Source organism: Onychomys torridus, chromosome 1, assembly GCF_903995425.1.
Source record: "Onychomys torridus chromosome 1, mOncTor1.1, whole genome shotgun sequence".
Taxonomy (NCBI): domain Eukaryota; kingdom Metazoa; phylum Chordata; class Mammalia; order Rodentia; family Cricetidae; genus Onychomys; species Onychomys torridus.
The window spans coordinates 67,132,651-67,157,065 of record NC_050443.1 but is presented as its reverse complement, the minus strand read 5'-3'; the positions used below and the strand labels follow the sequence as shown (position 1 = coordinate 67,157,065).

At 34.3% G+C, this 24,415-nt stretch overlaps 1 protein-coding gene across 3 annotated transcripts in view; it reads right to left on the bottom strand.

Moving 5' to 3' along the window:
- Nucleotides 1–24,415, bottom strand: part of Grm5 (glutamate metabotropic receptor 5) — a 484,091-nt gene that overhangs the window by 278,193 nt on the left and 181,483 nt on the right. For all 3 annotated transcript variants that reach the window (XM_036186135.1, XM_036186149.1, XM_036186142.1), the window contains exon 4: nt 8,217–8,466. In XM_036186135.1, coding sequence (XP_036042028.1) covers nt 8,217–8,466 — 250 coding nt within the window. The remainder of the gene's footprint in view (nt 1–8,216; nt 8,467–24,415) is intronic.

Genomic DNA, 24,415 nt, shown 5'->3' with positions numbered 1-24,415 from the left:
ACTCAGGTCCTCTGCAAAAACAATTGCTTTTAAGTGCTAAACCATCTTTTCAGGCTGTTCCTAGTTAATTATAATTTATGGTCTCACTTTTGATTATAGTAGGAAAACTGATAGGCAGATTCAAGAAAATGTTAAAGGACAATGTGTGCTCGATTACAGGGTCCAAAAAGAATCAAGGGGAATGGCTTAAGATTATTTTATATAAGTTTTTCAAAGTTATTTTTATATAAATTGACTCTGAGAAAGATGCATGAAAAGTAAAGAAAGGAAGCATTTACTCTATGCCATTAACTCAATCTGGCAAATGAATGTAATAAAAATATCTTCATTAGAAGGACAAATATGTGTAACCAAAATGTACATACCCTATTTTACTTAGCAATATTAAAATTTTTAGATAAAACCAAATCATTCAGAACTGAATAGAGGATCTTTTTAGGTGTATTGCTTTGAACAATATGTTCCAGGAAGTTGAAGAAAAAATTAAAAACTCCATTGTTCTTGTCCTTCTTAGTAGTCAGAAACACAATGCTAAACATTACAACCTGTCCCTATTTATCTAACAAAGCTCCTATGTCTGGTCCTACTGATATCACCAAGTCCCTAAACTACTAAGAGAAGAGAAATCTAAAAACAGAATTAACATGCAAAGCATAAGAGTTTCTGGGTAAATGCTGAAAGCATAAGTCTTAATAGTGTTATGTAAGTAAGTAGGGACAGCTTTACTTTTTGAACACTGGATCAGAATCTCCAAAACTTTAAGTAGTCAGACAGACAGACAATATTTTCGGTTTCATAAGACACATGGTTTCTTTAACAACCATTCAATACATCATTCAGCCAAAGAAATTAGGCAAATGAACATGACTATGTGTCAGTAAAGCTTTACCTCATCGTGTGTGAATTCCATGAAACATATCAGTTTTCTAGAAAACCAAGGAAAAGCACATGGCTCTGACCTGCTTTTATTAAATCATAGTATTCTGTGTTTGTCTCTGATTACCTACAGATGTTTGCCCAACCTATAAATAAAGTGTATTAAATCTTTTCTCACTTACTGAAACCTGCACTTTTTTCCCCACAGTGATTTACTGTGAAAATTAGTTGGCTCAAGTATTCCATGTCACCAATTTTTTGTTTGTTTGTTTTTTGGCTTGTATAGTTTTTGTTTTCTTTAAAGAAAGGTACACTGGATTTACTTTTACTTTAAGAAAACTCTGTTTTGAAGAATTTAATTACCCTATTTTTCTTTGTCATAGTTTCTCTATATTGGCCAAAGAGTAAAAGTATCATTGATATTTCATACCAATAAGGCTAAATTTATTTCTGAGTATAAGGATCATCAAAGACCTCCAGATGGCTCACCATAATGGTTAAGGACACAGGCTTCCTCTCAATGTCCTCTTTGACACTGCCTGTATGATCTTTAATAAGTAGGTTTTCATTCTATTTCCTCAGCTATAAAATTAGGTGCCGGCGGTGGTGGCACACGCCTTTGATCCCAGGAGAGGCAGGCGAATCTCTGTGAGTTTGAGGCCAGCCTGGGCTACCAAGTGAGTTCCAGGAAAGGCGCAAAGCTACACAGGGAAACCCTGTCTCAAAAAATCAAAATAAATAAATAAATAAATAAATAAATAAATAAATAAATAAATAAAAAAAATTAGGTAAAAGATGGCTTCCAAATAGATATGCTAAAGAGAGTCAATAAATTAACACACAAGATCAATAATATATAACAGTCTTTGCTAAACACAGCACTCTATTAATATGTATTGTTAATATCCAACTATCAAAATATCCTAAATGAATTTTATAACTACAGCTATTCCCCAAACTAGCAGAACACTGGGATGTAAATGCTCTAGTCCAATAGAAGACTTAGAAGTTCTGGGTTGTTTTCACTCTAGTCAAAATTCTTCTCCATTTTTGGTCTTCTTGTCTCCTTTTTTTATCTTTCTGGTTTTCAGACCCAGAACACTTTTCAAGGTCACCAGCAACAACCAAATTTAGGTTAAACATCTATTGATCTTGCTGACTATAGACAAGTTATACCTCTGAGTTTCAGATTTTCAATTTTCAAAGCTAAGTTAAGAAGATCAACATAAGAAGCATTTGGGAGAAATTTCCACTGCTTTTGGGTAAAGGAGTGGAGATACAAAAGTTTTAATTCTTTTCTTCTCCATTTCTTACCTGGGGATAGACTCACCTATCTGATAAGGTTGGAAGAATCATGCATGCATGCATCACTTGGCCTTTTTAAAAAAATATAGAATGACATCCCTGTGATGAAACAATTCCCCTGTGACTTTGCAGGGTAGAAGCAGTGTTGGAACAGCCATGTAGTTATAGATCAAAGATGTCATCTTTAATTGTTTAGCATACATTAGTCTCTATGAATCACTCCTGTTGATGAAACGAAAACTGGGCTACTGTTTAATCTATCTTTAAAACATTCACAGAGTTAAATCTCACAGTACTTTCTGTGACAGCACAAGGGCAAATATTAAATTTGGTGTTATTTTGAGAACTGTTGTTTATTATAGTATAGCTAAATAGCCCTCTCCTCATTGTGCCTTTTTGATTACAGTGTAGCAGAATCATTTCTTCTCATTGTAACAGATAAAGTAATATTTTAAAGATAATGTAGGAAACTGCTTATTAATCATGTCTTTCTTTTGGTTTTCTACACTTTAATGACATGTTGTTAACCCAACGCCATACATGTGCACAGTATACACACACACACACACACACACACACACACACACACACACACACACATACATGTGCATGCCCTCTTTACTTGTCATTGACAATTACAATGTGAGTAGTGTTATTTTTCTGTGTTCAAAACTTTTAACTCCTAATGATTTTAACTGCTGCTCCAATTGAGGAGTCAACCTGCTTGGGTTATTGCTTTATCTCTAGATTACTTTAAACTATACTTGTTCTCATATGTTTAAGCTTTGATCTCCCTAGAATCCAAAATTAAATGACTAACTAAACATACTTTGTTGACTGGCCTTTGAAGGAAATATTCAAATCTTATGGGTCTTAATGATGACAGGGAAAATATATATTCTTACATTGTCTAAAATGCTACAACAAGGTTAAAATTAAATAAATGGCTCAAAGACATTTTTAACATTGGTTAATAACTTATTTTCCTTATTTGAAAATGAGCCATTAAAATCAACCATTTCTTTGCATGTATGTTTCCCCTTTAAAACTGCTATTTATAAATTACATATTGACAAACAAAAACACTGCTATAAAATGTCCTTAACTTTTTCTTTTCATATTCTGCACAAGAGGCACAAAAATGGCATCTATCATACTCTGTTACAGACTGCTTTTACATGTATTCTCTCTACTGTCTGTGCTTGACCCATATGGTCAAGACAGTTTGATGTACATGCAACTAAACAGCTGGCTGCTTATAGACAGAACTTCATGTGATTATTCTGGTCTTGCCAAATCAATGCATATGAACACAACAAAATATAGCCAAGATGGGACACAATTTTTCTAGCTTTATTTAAACTATAGATGTATGATACACATGTCTATAGTATTCATGGATTTTTATCCAGTTTTTTAAATGTTCAAAAGATGAACTCACACAACAAAATTAAACATAAGACAAAATTAAATTGAGAATTTCCAAGTTTTGAAACATGTATTTGTGAGGATTCTTAGGTCTTTGTACTATTTATAATTGTGTAAGCTAGGTAAGATATCCTGTGAGCCCATTAAACCTATTGAAATCTTTTATTTCCTATCCTGTACAAGGGTGATATTATTAAAATCATAAGCATGTAAGTCCTGACGTGTGTAATACTGTTTAGAATGGAAATGAATCATTCTCTCTTCTGTCTGTGTTTCCATCTTTGCCCTTCATCCTTCCTGAAACTCCATTAAAAATTCTCTGGTCTTACCCTGCAAGTTAATTGTTTTGAAGAGTCTAGAAGAAGTTAAGCATATGTGTTTGCAAATGACTTTAGTTTTGAATTGAAACTGACAATGTGTAAGGATAGAGAGGAATATCTGTCACTCAGGGTTAATAACTATTATTATGGTTTTACTAGAAGTGCTGTTTACTAGTTTATCTGCAAATGTATTTGTTAGAATACACTATTTTTTCCCTTTTGAAGCTAATGGAGATTGAGTTGCTTCATACTAAGAAATTCTGCTTATAATTTGCAAGTAGTTTTGAAATTTAACTGCATTTACCTTTATGTGGAGTTTTATTTCAAACACATATACAGATGTAATTAAGAAAACTACCTTTAAAGAGCTAATTAAAATATTATCATTTCCAAGTTTATATTAAATTTTATAACTTTTAAATGCTGTATCTCTGGTACTATATTATGAAGTCTAAAAATAGGACAGTATACTCATGCTGGGCATGATAGCATGTCTTTAATCTCAGAACTGGGGAAGCAGGGAGAAGTGGATCTCTATGAGTTCAAGGCCGGCCCGATCTGCAGAATGAGTCCCAGGACAACCAGGGCTACATAGAAAGTATCTGTCTTAAAAAAAAATAGACAGTATACTCATTCTAGAAAAATAAGCACCTTTAGAAATGCTATTATGATTCCCCTTCTGATTCTTTTCTTATATACAAGCGAAGGTGTTTTGCAAAGTGACTTCATGGATCCAGACAATGTGACTTTATTAATACCAAGACAAAAGACTATCCTGAGCTCAAATGGGAACACTGAATGTCTGGGTCTATGAGGTACTCATATTCTATTTACTTGTAGCACAATGGAAAAATCCATTGATGAAGAATGGAGGTGTTTGCAACAGAGTTTTCTTAGTCCTGCCAAATATGTTAACTGAATGGCGTAATAAACATCCCTGTCCCTAGATACCTAGAGAGTGAAACACAGGACTCACTAATGATGAGAATAGTCCATATCCTACAGCTTTGGCTTCTAGTTTCTGAGAATCATTCATTCAAGTATGAATCAGGCAACACAAGAGACAATAAAAATGATATTAGGTGAACACAAAAAGACAAAATAATCTTAGAACATAGGCATACATTGCTGTGGGATGGTCTTCCTGTAAGCTGTGAATATGTGTTAATTAGTTAATAAAAAAATGTTTTGGCAAGATAGGTTATAGCCAAGCAAGAAGTCCAAGCAAAGATAACAGTGAGAAGAAAGATGGAGAAGAAAGAAAGGGGAAACACTGAGAGCTGCAAAGGAGCAAGATGTAATAGAACCCAGGAAAAGCCATGAGACATTTGGCGATACATAGATTAATAGAAATGGGTTAATTTAAGATGAAATAGCTAGCTAGCAATAAGCCTGAGCCATAGACCAAACAGTTTTCAATTAATGTTAAGCCTCTGGGTGATTATTTTATAAAAATGGCAGCTGCCCTGGCAAGATAGGAAGGACCAAGAAATTTAAATGTGCAGTACATATTGGTAAACTAATTGAATTTTCTAGGGAATAGCTATGTAGAGGCTTGGGTTTGTTATCCATTTAGCATGTCCCTCTGCTATTCTATAAGAGATAAATTTGTAGAAAAAAAAACAGAGCTGGATTGCCAGTTGTTACTACTGGATTTATGTGTAACTTTGATTCTGCTATCTGATCCGTGTGGTTAACAGTTTCTTAAAAAAAAAAAAGGAAAGAAATAGGTGTTCTTCTTATAACTACTAAAAATTGTTTTTCTTTTATATAATGGTATTATTAAACATTTTAAAATCTTAGATTATTTTTCAATGAAAAGACATGATGGCAGATTTCAACATGTCAATTGTTCTCATGGATTTTTTTTTAGACTCTATTACCGTCTGGGAAATACATCATTGTAAAAACTATTTTCTGCTTCATCCAAAAATATAGCTCAAGCATTTTAATGAAGTAGGTACTAAATATTTGTCAAATGAGAGGTTGCATGAGACAATGCAGAGAATGAATTTCATATAGTATTTGTTATAAAACATCTGTTTATTTGATAAATTCTTCTGCAAATGGTTTTATTAACACACCAAGTGACTTCCCATTAAAAGTGACTGAAGAAATAGTGTTTCACAGAGAATTGGAACTCTGGATTATGTTATTGCCCCAAATCATTGAAAGATTATGATGTGTTCTTTCAGAGAAAATATTGTGTAAAGATGCCTATTACAGGGAAATATTTTTTAATTCAGAATAGAGAAAAATTTTAAACAAAATTACTCATAGATGAAGTAAATCAAAGCTCAAGTAAATATGAATCATAAAGTAACTGATCAATGAAGGGATTAAAGAATCTCTGACTAAAGACTACAAATCTGTTTCTAATAGTTTAAATAACTTGGAAATAACTTTCTGTATTTAGTATATCTAGAATTAACATTAACTTATTAAGTTTGAATTTTTATTTTGTGGTATAGCAAGTGGTACAGTCATATGTGGAATATTGTAGCCGTCATAAATATTAACTTGTGTTTAGTCAATAATGCCTACAGTCTGACATCTAATAATGGAAAAGGATTCAAATATGATCTGAAATATCTTAGAAAAACATCAGACTGTTTAATGCTCTGGTCTTTTTTTCTATTTCCTCTCAAGTATTAACATCACCGTTTGGAATATAAAGAGTATCAGTGGACACATTCTGGAGCTCTACAAAACTATACAGTACATAATAAAATTAATTTAAAAGAAATTTTGTCTAATGTAATTATTATGAATGAAACGTGGCCTCATACTAAAATAATTACATCAGTTTACTGCTCTCATTTCAAACAAGAGAATTAGGTAAATAAAGCAATACCCAGAAAATATAGCTATGCAGGAGCTAAATGTCAATTAGAAGTTCCATTAAGCATTTTGAAAATAAATGAAATGTAGTTAAATTTAAAAGCTATCAAAAGATAACAACTGAGATGTCTTCCTGTTGTGGACAGAGTTACTGAGAAAGCATTATATTTTAGGCTCATCCTTTTCAATTTTTCAGATTGGATATATGATATATGATAAATTGTCCAGTTTTTCAGAAAGGGTGTATGGTATATGACATCTTTAAGGATAGAATTGAAAAAGTCCCCTATGACTCAAAAAGTCACATTTTCTCACTCCAGAGAGAATTCCATTAAAAATTATAGCATCCTCTTAGTGATTATGATGGTATACTTTATATATTTATTTGCTTAATATGTGGTACTCAAACATTTAACCAGATGTTAAGGGTATTTTTGTGATGCTGTTTTATGGTAATATCATTTGAAATGAGTAGAATAAGTAAAGCACCGGCCCTTCTCCCTACTCTTTCATAGAGTCTGAGTTGGGGACTTAATAAAAGAAGGCTGGACAAGAGGAGGGACCTACATGAGTATATGACACATGATATTCGTCTTGCCTAACTTTTAGATGTAGATCACTTATTGGTGTTTCATAGTACACAGGATCCTGACCTCGAGAGAAGTTAACAGAGTCATCTTCCGTGCATCTTGGGTTTGTACTGGGACTAGAACACACATGGGCTCTCTGTTTTTTGTTTTTGTTTTTGTTTTTGTTTTTTTTGGTTTTCTAAGTATAGGTTCTGTTAGCCCACACCCTCCTTTATCAAATTAATTAATTACTCATAGGAAACTTCACATACATATATCTAAACACATGTACATTACATGCATTTTTATATTATACATAGTCACATTGTATTGAGTTATTATTTCTTTGAAAGTACTAATATAAATTTAGCTATAGCTGCATGGAATCAGTAAGTTGTATCAATTAAGTGAAATATCTGGATAACTACAAATCAATCTTTGTAGAAGCTAACAACTATAATTTTATCTTGTATCAGTGTAGCTGATCAGACAATGGGATATCAGATATATTGAAAAATAATACCTTATTTTAAAGCCCAAACTCTACAATTCTATATTATAAAGCAAGCTTATATATGCATTCTCAAAACCATTTTAAAATTAATATCAACAAATTTTATTTATATATGTTTTTGATACCACTTTTAAAGAAAGCACCTTATTCCTTATCATGATTTTTGAGGTGAAGTCTGCGTCTTCACATTCATCATAAATCAGCACATTAGCTATTCACTTTCCATCATTCTCTCTGGTCTTTATGATGTTTTATGCAAGTTACACTCTTCTGGTACACAGATTAAAATTCGAACACAGCAGTCCTTATGCAGTAAAAGAATAAAGGCAATGTTTGGGCATCACTTTGTTCATTGCCACTTACCTGCCCAGAAGCAGAAATTCTCCTGCTAGACCCAAGCGTCTCATGGCCATCAACAGACCTCTCACTGTCATGCCTTCACAGAAGCAGGCTACCACCCGGGCCTTGGGCAAGTGGCTTCTGAGCTTTTTCAACAGCTTGTCGAAGCTCTGCTCCCCAGCATTGCTGTAGATTTTGTAAGAGTGGGCGATGCAAATCCCTTCCTTGGCTGACATGTCTTTGAAAGCTTCCATCCCACTTTCTCCATAGTTGCCTGTATGAAAATGAACATACAAAAAGAGATATTGAAATGAGAGAATTGCATTTATTAGGTACAATAAGGATCTTTTCTCTTAACTGAAATGTAGAACAAACTAATCTCTCAGTATATTCATACATTGTACAAGGTTCAAATTGTTAATTTTTTCTGTTTTAAGTTTCATTCTTTTCCTTTTCTATTGAAAGATCCAACAATTGTTTTTGTATCTTCTAACTTTTCAAAATCAACAGTTCATGTTATCATCTAACCAGAGCATCTCTCTCCAAACTAACTACGATAATACCAGTTAACCAACCTGCCCCTTCTCTTCCTTTCCTTAACCTGGTTGCCACCCTTTACCCTTCTGTTCTCAATTTCTGTAAAAAATAACTTTTGTAGATGTTTCTTAACAGTGAGATCATGTAGTATTTACATTTCAGTGCTTAACTTATTCACAAAATATAATGTCCCCCATCTCCATCCATGTTGTCATAAGAGCAGGATTTCATCCTTCTGTCTTGTGGATGAATAGTATTTGATTGCGTAGGAACCAAGTGTTCATCAATCAAAGAACACTTTTAAGATGTTTCCATTTATTGACAGCATCAAATACAGCCTTGATGATCACAAATGTGCAAGTTTCTCTTCAGCATTCTAACTTGTCTTTTGTTTAATATATTCTGATATTTTAATATAAAATGGTAGAAAGCATTTATCTTCTCTTTTTATTCTGTGCTAACACTTTCCCCCCTCAAGTCTCATTGTATGATAATTTCATCCCACTGCTGTGGTTTTGATATGGTTTATTCTTCAAGGATCCTGTTTTGGGGAGTTTGGTCTGTAGTGTGGTCACATTGATGTGGTGGTATTTTAAGTGGGCCTAAGAGAAGGTAATCAGACAGTCAGTATTCATTCTCAGATGACTTCTTCTGGTAGATGGATAAGGTCTGCCAGGGTAGATTAGTTTCCACCGCTCATGAAAAGGGAAAGTTTAGTTCTTACACAGCATCTTGTTTCTTTCTTTGTACACATTCCTTTTCTGTATGAAACTGATTTCCTTTATTTTTCCCCACAATTTAATAATAAGGCCAAGTATTATCACTGTGTTATTTGGACTTCCAACCCACCCAAAGTATTGATCCAAAGAACCTTTTTTTTTTTTAACATGTATCATCTAGTAGTAATTATTCTGCTGTGGAAACACAACATATATAAGACAATTTGTCTTTTCAGCCAAAGCATATACATGTGGTTTATTCACAGGATACATATATAAAATATATATTTATATACACACTGTATACATACAAACATATATAAAATACATACTAGAAATATAGAGTATCCTATTATATAAAATGTTGGAGGTACATAAGTCCTTGTACTCACAAAGAAGCATTACGAGGACCAGGAATGTTAACCACACAGGGGTGTTTCCTCAATGGAGAAGATAAAATCAAATACCTGCACTCCGTCCAGAAATCAGTAAGAAGAGGTTATTAACAAACTGGTGACCATTTTGCTGTCTGAAGGGGTAGATTTCACCCTGATTCCCAGAATAACTATCCCAGACTCTTCCTTCTCTAGACCATTGCCCATCTTTAGATGTCACAACTACTCTATGGCCTGCTGGCATCTATGCCATTGCTCAAAGACCGCACTAGATATCAGGCCCTTTAGCTATAGAACCCACACTTGTAGTCACAGGTACTTTGTAAAGAGTCACTACATAGTTGCAGCTTACACTTTATTGTACATCTTTATTGTACATCTGGAATTGGAGTGATTGGATTGATTTTTGCCTGGAAACCTTTCCCCAAACTGTACTGTGTTTTAAATATGCTGACAATGAGCAGCCTGGCATTAGATTCTCTGAAGTCTGATCCAGATTGACAAAGTCAATCTGCACCAGGTGTTTATTCTTATCTCTCTGTGTGGTTTGCTTCATTGTATGACACCTGCAGGTAGTCCCTCAATAAAATATCTATTTTGTATCATATCTTAATTGCCATTAAATTATTATTTGATATTCTAAAATGCAAAACACCCATCATATTCTCAACTGATATTTATTTCCTGTAATGAGGAGATGTGTAAGCTTACGAAAAAATTTAATTTTCATTCTATACAATCAAAGAACAGTTGATGATATGGATAATTCATAAATCCACTACAATTTTTGGACATGAGAATATGATCATGTTTTTATTTAAAAAAACATATTCATTTTATATACCAACCACAGATCCCTCTCTCATCCTTCCTCCTGCTCCCACTGGACTTCCCCGGACAACCTATCTCCTATCTCCTCCATCAAAAAGTAAGTTCTCTCATGGGGGGACAGCAAAGCCTGATACATTCACTTAAGGCAGGACCAACCCACAGCTCCAGAGAATCTAGGAAACAAGGAGGACCCTAAGAGGGATGCATGGGTCACTGTGAGATTAGGAAACATAGGAGATCTCCATGAGTTAAACTCGGGATGAAGGGGGCAATAAAAGGAAGGAGATGGGGAATGAGATCATCTTTCTCTTCTTTCTGCTTTTTTTGCTTGTTTTTGAGATTGTATTTTATTTATAACTTTCCCCTTCCATTTTCCCCTGTAAATCCTTTTATAACACCCCCTTCTTCAAATTTATGACCTCTTTTTCCATCAATTTTCATTGCATGTGTATCCGTATGTCTATATCTATGTATTCTCAAATATAACCTGCTGAGTCCATATAACGTTATGTGCATGTATATTTTCAGGGCTTGTCAGTTTGGCACTGGACAACCAACTGGTATGCTCTTCCCTGTGAAGAGCCATTTATTCTGCTCTCAGATTTGCTCAGTGTCCTGTAGTTATTTGCATATGTTAAGGCTTTGTGGGCTTTTCCTCATGACATTTGGCATATTTTAAAGTTGTTGGAAGGCCCTGCTGATCAGAGGCTGCAGTCTACCATAGTCCAGCAGTTTTCTCTAAGCTCAGAAACACGGAGGACTCCCTCCCCTCAGAAAAAGCTTCCTGCTCTCCACCTAGCCTTATCTGGAGGATATCTCCTGGCCTAGGATTTCTGACTTGTCTCAAGGATGACTCTTGACACTATTCCCCACAAATATCTTCCCCTGATGACCCACATGGTAATTAGGCAAGTGCTACAGCCATTTTGATAGGGCTGTGCTTCCACTAATCCAGCTATATGATAGGAGCCTGTCACTTAATGCAAATTAGGTTTGTCTCCAGGCTACCCAATCCTATATTTTTTATATACTCTGGAATAAAGCTGGGCTGATTCACTGAAGTCTGTCTCCCAGAAGGCTGTCTCTTTTGTACCCACACCTGCTGAACCCTGTTCCCTGCTTCTGCTCCCTCCACTTTCATGGACCAATGCAGCCAACAATCTTGAGGAGGAAGCAGAGCCACATAGAGTCAATGAAAAATGAAGACTAAAATTGACAGTCATCTGTGAGAGGAATCATACCATGGCTATTATATGATATTCCACTGAATTCTCATAATAATATTTTTGAGGTGAGTGTTATTACTGGCATTCCATAGACAACACAGTCAACGCTCTTAAGGTTCAGAGTTATAAATATGAGTAGTGTATAAAGACTGAGTTCCTTGCAGGTCCAAAAGTAAAGATTCATCTCACTTTGTTCTTCCATTATTGACCCCTGAGAACCTCAAAAGTCCAATTATATGGGCCAGATGGATTGATATGAAGAATTCAGGAGTATTATTGTAAGATAGGTGAGCTGTAAAATATAAAAGTGTAACTAGCCTAAAATCAGGTAGACATAGGAGATAGTATCTTATCAAGAACAGTAAATATCAAGTAAATGAGACCTTTGAGGCATCCAGATACAGAGTCCTGGGCTATATAGAAATAACAGTAAGCAAACAGGTCAATGGATAAATCTTGCCTGGAGCACATATCTGATTTTTGCTACCTGTGTGTTCTGTCATCACACAGGTACCTTGTTCAGATGAGTTCCTTAGATTTTCAAGATGAAGTTCTGTATAGTTCTATCCATACACAGCATACAGCAGACCATGCTAGCTTGACTCCCAGCCCAAACTCTGATGAGCAAGCTGCAAGGATTTCTGTTTGTCTCTAGAATTAGAAGCAATAAGAAACCTCTGTGATAGTGGCAGGTGGATTATCCAGTTATTTTTCAATTAACAAAGTTTAAAGGGTGCTTGCTTGAAAATATGCCAAGAAGCCTAATTTATTTGTTTTATGGTAATCTGAGTAATTTACTATTCTTTTTATTTTTAGACAAATCTGTTTCTCAGCTATTTTGCTAGCAATGCATTGATTTAACATGGAGTCAGTCACATAAAATGCTTGAAATTAGGCATAATGATCATGATATAACTAATAAAATCCAATACATTCATAATTAAACAAGAAAATGTATCTGAAAACCTCATGATTTTGTATTAACACTGTCTTTATTTACTATGCAACATATTACATAAAGCAAGCTGGAATAGACCAAAGATATTTGTATTGAAGAATCTTAATTTTAACTTCAATTTAGAAACAATATTCTCAGCTTTATCACCTGAAACAAAAATAGCACACTTAAATATTTACAGTTAGTATATATATTTCACACATTTAGAGTATCTGGTAATTAGTTTGGACTCAGTTCACCTATTGGAGTAGTGAAGAGAATTCTAGAATTTTTCACTGCTCTCCAGGAGAATATCCTGACAACCTATTAAAGCAAATAGCATTATTCATGAACTTTAGACAAAATATTAAGCTTAAAACAGAAGAAGAAAATGTGATTTCGCAGAGGCATACCTAAACTGTCCTATATGAAAGATCAAGATGACATAGAGGAAATCTTGGTATCCTATATTCTGTTATGTCTCAAACTTACAATCACTCTAAAAAGTTTAAATACATATTTGACATAAAATGTTTATGAAATCACAACTTGGATTTATTGTCAAAAATCCAGTGTAATCTGGTCATTTAAAAAGAAGACATGGGAGACCAAAAAAGAAAGAAGACATGGGGCCGGGCAGTGGTGGCAGACGCCTTTAATCCCAGCACTCAGGAGGCAGAGCCAGGCGGATCTCTGTGAATTCGAGGCCAGCCTGGGCTACCAAGTGAGTTCCAGGAAAGGCACAAAGCTACAAAGAGAAACCCTGTCTCGAAAATCAAAAAAAAAAAAAAAAAATATTGAACTGACTTAATAGGGAATGGGTAAAGGTGCTTGCTGGTTAAGACTGAAGACCTGTGCTTCATCTGTAGGGCTTGCATTACAGAAAGAGAAAACAGTCCCCTGCAAGCTGTCCTCAGACAACACACATGCACACTGTATCATGTGTATGCACAGGTGTTCACATTGTCTCTCTCATATATGCATAAATAAGTAAATAAAGACAAAATATAAAAAATAAACATGAGCATATGTATTTGAATAAATGGGAAAGTTTAAAGTGTAGCTGCTCCCAAGAATTGATATAAACTCTGTGTTCTGTACACATTTAGAAACAATGGGAACATTAGGAAAATGTCTGCAAAATTCTTAAAGGGAGAAATAGACTTTAAGTAACATATATAAGGAAGAAAAAGCTTAGGAAATAGTTGTGTTTCCAATATGGAATCCAGTCATTAAAAATGAAAGCTATCATGTAAAATAGGACTCTAAAATGTGGCTACATTTCAGTAAGAATAAATCTATAGAATATTGTTTTTCAGGTGGCAGAGGAATTGTGAAAAGGATTTTTGTTTTTATGAAATAATGTATGACCATATATACTGACATGCCAAAGAAGGAATCAAGCAAAGGAAAGATTGCATGCATGACTGTTGAACCTGTGATGCATGTCCAAGTCAACGAGTCTGACTGACTTTTTCTTTTTTACCTTTAGTTCCAATACATGTAGTTGTGAATGATATCTTCTCCCAGTCCAAGAAACTATAGTTCATATATTTGGGACAGGTTAGCTGGGGGGACAGGTTAGCTGGCACAGACACAGTGGAGAGGAATGAAATTTAGAAATACAGATTACATTTTTAATTTTTTCCTTTGTTTTTAAAATGGATTACAGAAAAGGAATGTAGTGGTTTGACTACGAATGGCTCATAGATATGAATGCTTAGTTATCACAGGGAGTGGTGTTACTTTAGGAGGGTTAGGAGGTGCAGCCTTGTTGAAATAAGTATGTCACTGGGCATGGGCTTTGCGGTTTCAAGGGCCCAAACCAGGCCCAGTTTCTTGTTCTCTCTGCTACCTGTTGATCTGGATGAATAACTCTCAGCTACTTCTCTAGCACCTGCCTGCATACTGACATACATCCCACCATGATGATAATGAACTAATCTCTTCACAATAACATAGCACTGACTAAGACAAAGATCAGTTTTTAAAATTTGTTCTGAAATATCCAAGTAAGAGTGGCTGTTAGAAACCCCAAAAGGGCATTCTGATTCAGAAAAGAGAAAAACAAGTTGGGGTGCTTGTCCATCTTTACAATAGATAGCAACAGTGGATTGTGGATAGCAACAGTTGTGTGTGAAAAATGCATGAGGTGTGATAAAAAAGACAATCCTGCATAGTACTATAAAAGAGTCAAGCATCTATGTATTACTTGGGAAAAAAAGCTGACATTGATTTCTGAAACTAAACATTCAATAAATATATTCAATGATCCAGGTAACCCCTTGATGGGGTAGGCATGTATGGATAGAGTTTTAAAAGTGCGGACCATTCATTTATGTAACTTCTCTGAGGCACTTGCAGGTGAAGAGGAAGAAGAAAACACATTGGTAATAAGAGTTAGGTCTGGAAATCTAGAGAAAGGTTTTGTTCATTGAGTTTCAGAAGGGAACCTCTTCACAAAGTGCTCAACACAGGGGAATGGTCCAGAACACAAACTCAATAGATGATTTTATACCTCCTGTCATCATCATTACCATCATTACCATGAAGAAAGGTGGCATTTATCTAGAGCTTAGGTAATTATGTAAATATCAAGTAGTGTACTTGCTAATCCAAATACATTAATATGAAAACTAATTAACATGAAGAAGTTAGCATGATATAGGGCATTAATTCACAGATTTACAAATGAGGTGTTGGTGATGAGAAAGTTTGCCAAATAATCAATTTCTAGTTAATTGAAGAGATGGAACTTCAGCCTCTGCCTTTCAAATGTCCAAACCTGTATCCTTTCATCTGATATTGTTACTCTTAAGCCAGACACTAGTATAACCAGCTGCATAGTTCTTCCAAACACACTTTTACTCACCATTAAATGTTTCATTTGAAAATTATTTCTCAATGAACATATTATTTATCAAATAATTGTTGTGCCTGGTTTTGAGATAACAATAAAGTCCATATCAGTCTTAATAATCAACATTTAATTCTAAATACATTCCCACAAAATATTCAGTGCTGAATTATGGCTTTATGTAGACAATGATCTGTATAAAAGGGGGCTTTTGTAAAGAGAGCTGCTTCGTCATCTAAAGTTGCCTTCTTCATGGCATCATTCATAGGCATGAAGAGTAATGGGGAATTTGATACTAGGACTTCCAGAGTGTTTTCATTTTAATTGCCTTGTTAATGTAGTTAAAGTTTAGAACTGCAGTGTGGGAAAAATATTATCCTTTTTCTTAAAAATATTTTGGAGACTTTTTCTCATTCCTTTCTCCAGATGCTCTTCAGGCAGGAAAATGAAACATTGAGGCAGACACTGTGACCCAGATTCTCATTCTAGCCCTATAGAATTTAACTTCCATCGGCTTTCTTTGTAGGCCGTCAGGTTTACAGCTGAAGCCTGCAGTGCCTGTCTCATTAAGAGTGATTCCATCTCCATGTGGGACTGTGTGTCAATGGGTCTAGTGTATCTGGGAGGTATTTTGCCTCTTTTTTAGCTCATTAGTCACCTCAAGTCCTTGATTCTAACTGGATCTAATGACAGTGCAGAAATTGTTCTATATTAGCTGAAGGTGGAAGATCCTTCACAGCCTAGCTAAAGATTCTCAAGCTTGACAACCTTTGCTGAAAAGACGTCTCTTTGTTGACAGCAACTCCCTGGTCTGACACCTCCTCAGGTTTAGATTTGATCTGTGTAGGTTTGTGATTTCTAGATTTCCTCAGGACTTAACTTTCCCCCACAACATGGAAAACAGGGACTCACTATGGGTTAGAGATTGAGCAAGTTAAATTACATTAGGTACCATAGTTATGTACTTGCTATCAACTGAGTTTTCTTTAGTAATTATTAGCCATCCTATGTTAGAGCCATGGCTTTAGGCTTCTCATCTATAGTTCAAACCTGCCCAGTCGCCTATGTACTACTACTGTGGTAACCTCTGAGTATACATGACCAGTGAGCATTTGACATATGTCTAATCCAAAAGACATAGTTCTATAATTTTAAAACAATAGATTTCAAAGACAACATAAAGTAAAAATGTTAAGTAGCACATCAATATTTTATAATATTGATGACATGTCAATATGATATAAATATTATAACAATGATTAAATAAGATATACTCATAAAACTAATTCTATAAATTTAATCTTATTGTCTTAAGTCCTTTATGTGGCTAGAAATATATTTCTATCATAGGATTGAGCTTTATATACATAAATTAACATTCTAATTTTTCAGGTCAGAATGTAAACTCCTTAGAATATTTTATCATGTCTGAGCTTTCTTAAGATTAAGATTTCTTCATTAGACGACCAGTGTCTTACATGTAGCACATTTAAACCATAATGATAACAGTAAGTAGGTCAATAAATTCACATTCTTTCTTTAAAATTAAGAATTTATTATTTTGACTAAAATATAAGTGACCATGGCCCAGAGACACATACTTCTCTAGTTTTCCCTGAATGACACACCTCCCCACGGGGAATCTTTTTATTTACCAGAAAGCAAGGCATGGCATTGATATGTTTATAAGACAATTAAATATATATAGCATGTTTTCAGATATCCCAGATTTGTACATGGTTATCTTTCTCTGAGATATTCTTCTATATACTTATTCTGTCTACACTCTTCAGGACACAGCTGATATGGATAAAATTCTCTAATTCTGTATTTCTAAACCAGTCTGCTTCCCTACACTCACTCCAAGTATATAAGATTGTTTTCAGGTCATACTCTATTTATTTGACTGTTTAAAGGAGTGTATGCTAATTGGAATGAGGGGTCTATTTCAGTTACACTTTTATCAACAGAACTTTGATATGTGATTGTTCCTTCAAGTAAATTGATTTTAGAAAATAAATATCAAATTTTCCTTAGTCAATTGCTGTTTAGTAGTAACCATGATCCTAAATGATGGCACCTATCTAAAACATATGGACAACACAGCTTAATCATGAGTACCTTGGATACAGTAAGGAATTATTGGAATTTTATTAACTTACAATCTTTTGTTTACTAATGGTCTTTGCAAAACCGTGTGTGTGTGTGTGTGTGTGTGTGTGTGTGTGTGTGTGAATGACATGTACTTAAAAAATCCACAGAGTGAGATTTTAGATTTTCCTTCTGTAGACTTTCATTGTAATAAATACAAAGCACATTAGTTCTGCCCTTTTCCATTTGTTTTACAGTCTATCTCCAACTTCCTGTTTCTAATTCTGAAAATATATACAGAACCTTGCAAATAATTCCTAAATTAAGTTCATTTGCAAATACCTTTTGCAAAATATTATATTCTCTACTGATTTTACTTAAAAATATCAGTGACATAAAGTAGGAAAAGACATTCTTCACTGAGTTTACACAACTATGAAATTTATGTAACCACTCTTCATCTATCTATTCTATTAGTTATTGTTTTCTTGAACTTTATAGCAAGTATTAATTGTTCTCCTGCCATATTTTGCCCTTTATAAAAACTGTTAGGTTCATGTTTTTTCAGTGTACCTATATCAATTCATAAAAATATCTCAAAGCTACAATTAATTTTTCCACATGAAAAACATTCATTTCCTTCAAATGTATTAAACAAAGTCTTGATCAGAACTTGAAAATTATATGTACCAGCATTTTTCTTCTTTATAACATGAATTACACAGAATAATCTACTCTTCCTCTGTTTCATATTTAATGCTGGAATCAAACTGAGGGTCTTCTGTGTGCTAGGCAAATATTCTACCAAGGAGCTCCATCCTCAGCAAGAGATGCATCCTAAGACAAGGGGAAGAGCCTCTTGCTAAGGCCAGAACAATTGTGATTTTAACACTCCTCTTTCAAGAATTAATGCCTTGACTCCTGTTTTTGTTAGTCCTAAATGTCACTAAAACTTTCACCAAGTATGAAAATGGGAGAATGTGGGTGGAAGAAAGCTGATTCACCCAACTGCTTTCCTAACCTGGATAATTCCATAAGCCCTAGTTCCAATGCTTTAAAGACAAATGAGCTCTAATACAGTCAGTGCATAATCGTTTAGTAAAATTGATCATAATGTGTGGAAAAAGTAAAGATAAAGAATTCCATGGGATCAGAAGGAATATACAATACTAATCTCTGATCTTGGAATTCTAGAAGCTGCAGAAAAACGTATTTCCATTGTTTAAACTATTCAGACTTTTTTTTGTCATGGTAGTGCAAGATCATTAGCATAAACTCCTGTCCCTAAACCAATGTTTCAGTCATACAAATCCTTATGCAAGATGAAATTAATAAATTTAATTAATAATAAAATTAATAGTGTCATAAGGATCATCATATGTAGGGAAGAAAAGACTTTCGTGTTCATAGACTAAATTTGATTCTTGCATTGGCAATTCTCTAGATGCTTAGCCCTTAAAGAGCAATTTAAATGGCTTCTGAGTTTCAGTTTATTGAATTAAGTAAGATAGACCCTTGACTAATGTCTGGCCTGTAATGACTACTCAAAAGTTAGCTTCTATATTTGCTCTTTCCCCATTTTTTCTTTACAATTCATTATTGTAAAGCCAGATTTTGGAGATTGGCTCCCAAGTTAGAATAGGTTTTACTATCATTTGAATTAATCAAATCTATATTCAAAGTGTGGATCTGCTACCAGCTAATTTGGGTGTTTAGGAAAATAATCTATTCTCTTAAGTATTTTCTTCCTTATCATAAAATTTTACTGCATTAGTCATGAGGATTAAATGAAATTTTGCTTTGTAAATGCTTAGAATAGGATCTGACAGATTTTTTAAGACCTAAAATTAGTTTTTGTTTCAGTGAAAAAATTATGTATGGTAAAACATACATATATATTCTATTCTATTTTAATCTAATTAGACCCTGGTGGTTGTGGATAGGTGTGACCCACTCCTCCTAGTAGAAACTCTTGTCTGTGTTGTTTCCATAACCTCAAGGCCTCAACCAATACCTGACAAATGCTAATTCAAATGTAGCCATTTTTCTCAGAAATTTAAAACTAAAACTGCTCTTAGTGATGGTGTGTTTTCTGGGTATTCCCTCTTGTTGCTACAAAGTAACAACATTTTTGTAAGTTGTAAAAACACAACTCATTGCTATTGCCCTGTTGGCACTCTACAAAGCAAATTAGGACAAGGATAACCTCTGTCATCAGGGAACATAATAGTTAAAACACTTTGATTGGATTCACCCAGTGTTTTAATAAAATCACTCATGACCCAATTCCCCTGTCCTCATTTTGCTACTGCTGAAATCCCTGGATAGCACCATAATGTTGCTTTTATCACTCTGTGGAACTAATGTCTGCTGTTTCCCACACTCCGTTCCTTTAATCACACCTCTGGGATACTAGGATGTATTAAAGCCCTTGAGATTACCTAACAACAAGGAATAGCAAGTGAATCTCTGAAGCATGTTGAGGCTGTCATGGTGGCTTATTTTCTCTCTTTAACTCAAATACCATTAAGTCTGCCCAAGCCTCCTGGGGGCACTTCTCAATGGGAGGACTCCTTCAGATGGAATTGGTAGCTAGTCCTAACTTCAAACTGCATAAGGCATGCAAGTTTCAGAAATATCCAAGGGGCCTGGAACTGTGTTGGGTTGTTAGATCCAATAAAACAAGGAAATAGCTGCTGTTGCCCCAAGTTGAGTAGTTCATTCTTGTTGCTACAAGAATGGTAATTGCCGAGTTTCTAGAAGTCCTTGTTAGTTCTGCTTCTCTGTGTACTTGCTTCTCCTGTCTGTAGAGTCCTATCTCTGTGTTCATTTGATGAGTGCTTTGTAAGGTATTAATATATTTAAATGGATCTTTTATTTTTTATTAATTAATTAATTAATTCTTATGTACAGTGTATGTATGTATGTCTGCATGTATGCTTGCATGCTCGAAGAGGGCATCAGATCTCAGAATAGATGGTTGTGAGCTGGGAATTGAACTTAGGACCTCTGGAAGAGCAGCCAGTGCTCTTAGTCTTTGGGTCCTCTCTCCAGCCCAGGTATTAGTATTTTAAAAGCATTATATATATATATATAACAATTTGTACTTGGTACTATATACATTTCCTTTACACTTGGACTTCTTCTGCCCCTGGCCTTGGTGATTATTTATTTAAAGTACCCAACAGTCTATTTGCACTCAAATAAATATAGATTTTCTTTTGTCTCTATAAAGTTACTCATTCTCAGCAAAACTTTGAGCCAAAGTGATTATCAGCTGTTGTTCCTGTATGAAAAAAAGAAGAATAACAGAAGGTGCTGAGAGATAGAGGTGAAGGCTCTGACATCATCTGGCCATTGATTATATTGCTAGTTGCACGACTACATCTCAGATTCTCATGATTATATAAAAATTCTCCCTATTTTCTTCAGTTTTTCTTTCCATACTCAATTGATAATATCTTTATACTTCATGGAAGAAACAAGATAAAAGAAATGATAATTCCATAGACACATTGGAACTTCAATTAGGCTACAAAAGAAAGTTAAAAAAGAAATTTTTGCAATAGAAGAGCTGGAATTCAAGAATCTTATATTGGACAGAAAGAATATGTAATGGGTGTGGACTGAAGTTGTGGCTGCATTGATTTTAGAATCATAGGGTCATGTGAGTCAACAGCGACCAATAACTAAACCACATAGAAGTTTCAAAAGACAAGGCAGAGTTGGAAGCTACTCTTAACAGCAGATAGGACAATGAAATCATTTTATTTTTAAAGAAGAATGTTACAAAAGGGAAATATTACTTTATTTAAAAATATTTTGTCTGGGCATGAAGCTTCACACATTTTTTACCAGCAAAAGCAAAAGCCGATAGATCTCTGTGAGCAAAAGGCCAGTTTCTACTATACAGAGAGTTCCAAGCCAGCCAGCTAGGGCTGGCTAGTGAGACCTTATATCAAAACAAACAAATTCAGTAAACAGAAAAGAATTCTAATGGGCCTGGGATGTGATTCAGTAGTCCAGTGTTTGCTACTAACAGTATGGGCTTCTGTTCAATTCATACTACAGGAAATTGGGACAAAGGTCTTAAAGTGACAATAGACAAGAATTCGGTGAGAGAGATCACGGAAGAAGCTACTCAAGAAACGTAATTCTGAGGTAGCAAGATTCATTCTCTTGCCCTCTCTACCTCTTACCATCTCTTCCTCTCTTCCTTTTTCTCCCACTTCCCCCACCTTGTGGTACTAGAATTGTTATATAAAAATTCTTCTTCTGATGTGCATTTTCAGTGAAAAAGATCTTTAAATAGAACACCGATCACATAAATAGAGATGAGATAACAAGTTAAAGCTGTCTCCATAGTTTCCAGTTTGACAGACCAACTAACAGATGGTATGATTGGGCAGTGGAGCTGGTGTTTGGCAGGAAAGATGTGTGTTTCACCATGGCCACATGGCTTAACACTAGGAATCTGCATAAAGATGTTTCAGATTCAAATGTCAATCAAATACCAGAACTCTAAACCGTCTGAACAGCAGAGGTAGTATGGTTGTCAGAGAGATAAAAAAATAAATCCATGAAACTGAGTAGAAACAAGACTAGGAAACTAGGCTAAAGCATCACTTAGAAAAACAAATGATTAAACCTCAGAAAGTTTGAATAATAATAATTAGTGTAAGTAGTAATGATTTAATAGAAATATTGCTATTATCTGAAATTATTGGAAGTCATATTTTTTCTAAAATATTTATGTGCATTTGTGTGCAAATCTATGTACATGTGCTTTGGCATACATATGAATGTTAGAGGACAAATTTTAGGAGTTGGTTTCCCATTTTGCTTGTAGGAGTTCTGGTATTACAGTTGCATGCACATCTGGCTTTTTTCATGGATTCCAGGGATCCAACTCTAATCATCAGGTTTGTATGGCTAATATTCTTACCCAAAGAAAGTCTCCATTCTTCCTTAGTTATTAGATGCAGTCTCAATAAATACTAAAACCAACTCAGTGATAATAACATTAAGTGCTTTCCCATTGAGCAAACTGAAGCAAGGAGTTTACATGACTTACTCAGTTCTACTGTGTCAGATTGGAAACATAGTAGCCTGTGCTACCTACTAAATGGGAGAAGAAGTTTACAGTGAGTGAGAGTTCAAGAAACAGTCTTTGACACCAATCTGGAAGAGGTAAAACAGTCCAGATGGACAGGTGCCCTATACAGTAAATGCCTATGTGAAAAGAAAGATGAGTGGGGCTGAAGGAAGGCCACCTACCATGATGATCAGTGTCCTTAGCAGAGATATCTTAATAAACTCAGCATAGATCAGACCTCAGAGCACTCAGGTATGACAAAAATTAGGAGGTCAATAGAATGTTACAGCAAGTTCTAGAACACAAAATTGGAAGGAAGCAGCAGCAGGGCTTCATTGGGTAAATCAGATTATAAAGTTCAAATGATATCAGTAATTAAATCAAGGTCAGAAATCCATAAATGTTAAAATCAAAAGCTACATTACTGAACACTTCAAGCATTCTTTCCATTATGTCACTCAGAGACTTATAAATCCAATTATCAATGCGCCATTAAGGAAGACTGCATCTTCACTTAGCACAAGAATGAGACTGGTAGAGGGGAGTAGTAAGCACTGCTCAGCATCCCCGGAAGCCTTTGTGAGAAAAGGAGAAGTTGTGCTCCAGAAGACGCCACATAAACATGCTGTGCCAAAAGTAATCAGAAATAAAATTAATAGTTAAGAAAGGAAACAATATTAACAGATAAAAAGTGTTCTAACACAATGCATACATTTTAATGAGATAAACTCAGTCATTTAAAAATTCTGATGCTCAGATATGATGCAATTCAAGGACTTAAAATTGTTATTAAATTGGATTAGAACTTCAAATGGGTAACTTTTACAATAACATAAGGTGATATGACATTTTATTCCTCTTTCAAGTCTTCTATCATTTAAATCAAAGATTCTTTTAACATAGATTAAAATAATTTCACATTTTAATTATATTATTAATATTAATGAAAGTAAAATAGATAATGTAAAATATTTTAAGCAAATCAGGTCTGTCTTGATGGGAGAAGCATGCTATTACAGCACTTTAATTCTTCCATTAAAGATGATTTCTTACTCAAATATGTAAAAGCCTAATGAAGGACAGAAATATTTTTCTAGAGTGTTAAAATAGGAAAAGAGAATTAAGAACTACAATCTAGGATTTATAGGAATTCTTCATTTATTTTTCTCATTAACTTTAAAAATAATTGAACTAAGAAATCTTTTGGAATAATTTGCTTTAATGGCATAAATTCAAATATATAGGATTAAGAATATATTGAGATATATTTAGCAAAATAGTTTCTCAAACAAATTTGATATATATTAATACATGTTTTTAATTAAGTTCTTGTATATGTAGAGATAGTAATAAATAGAGCAGGCAAAAAATTAGATAATCGTAAACATGAGCAATATTTTAAGATCAAAGGTTTTGAGTTGCAGATGTAATTAATATATGATTTTACCTAGCGACAAAAGCAGAGGTTCTGTACAAATGATGGTAGCCTTGTAATATATTTGCAAAAAATGAAATTCATGGCTTTCATTAATTCT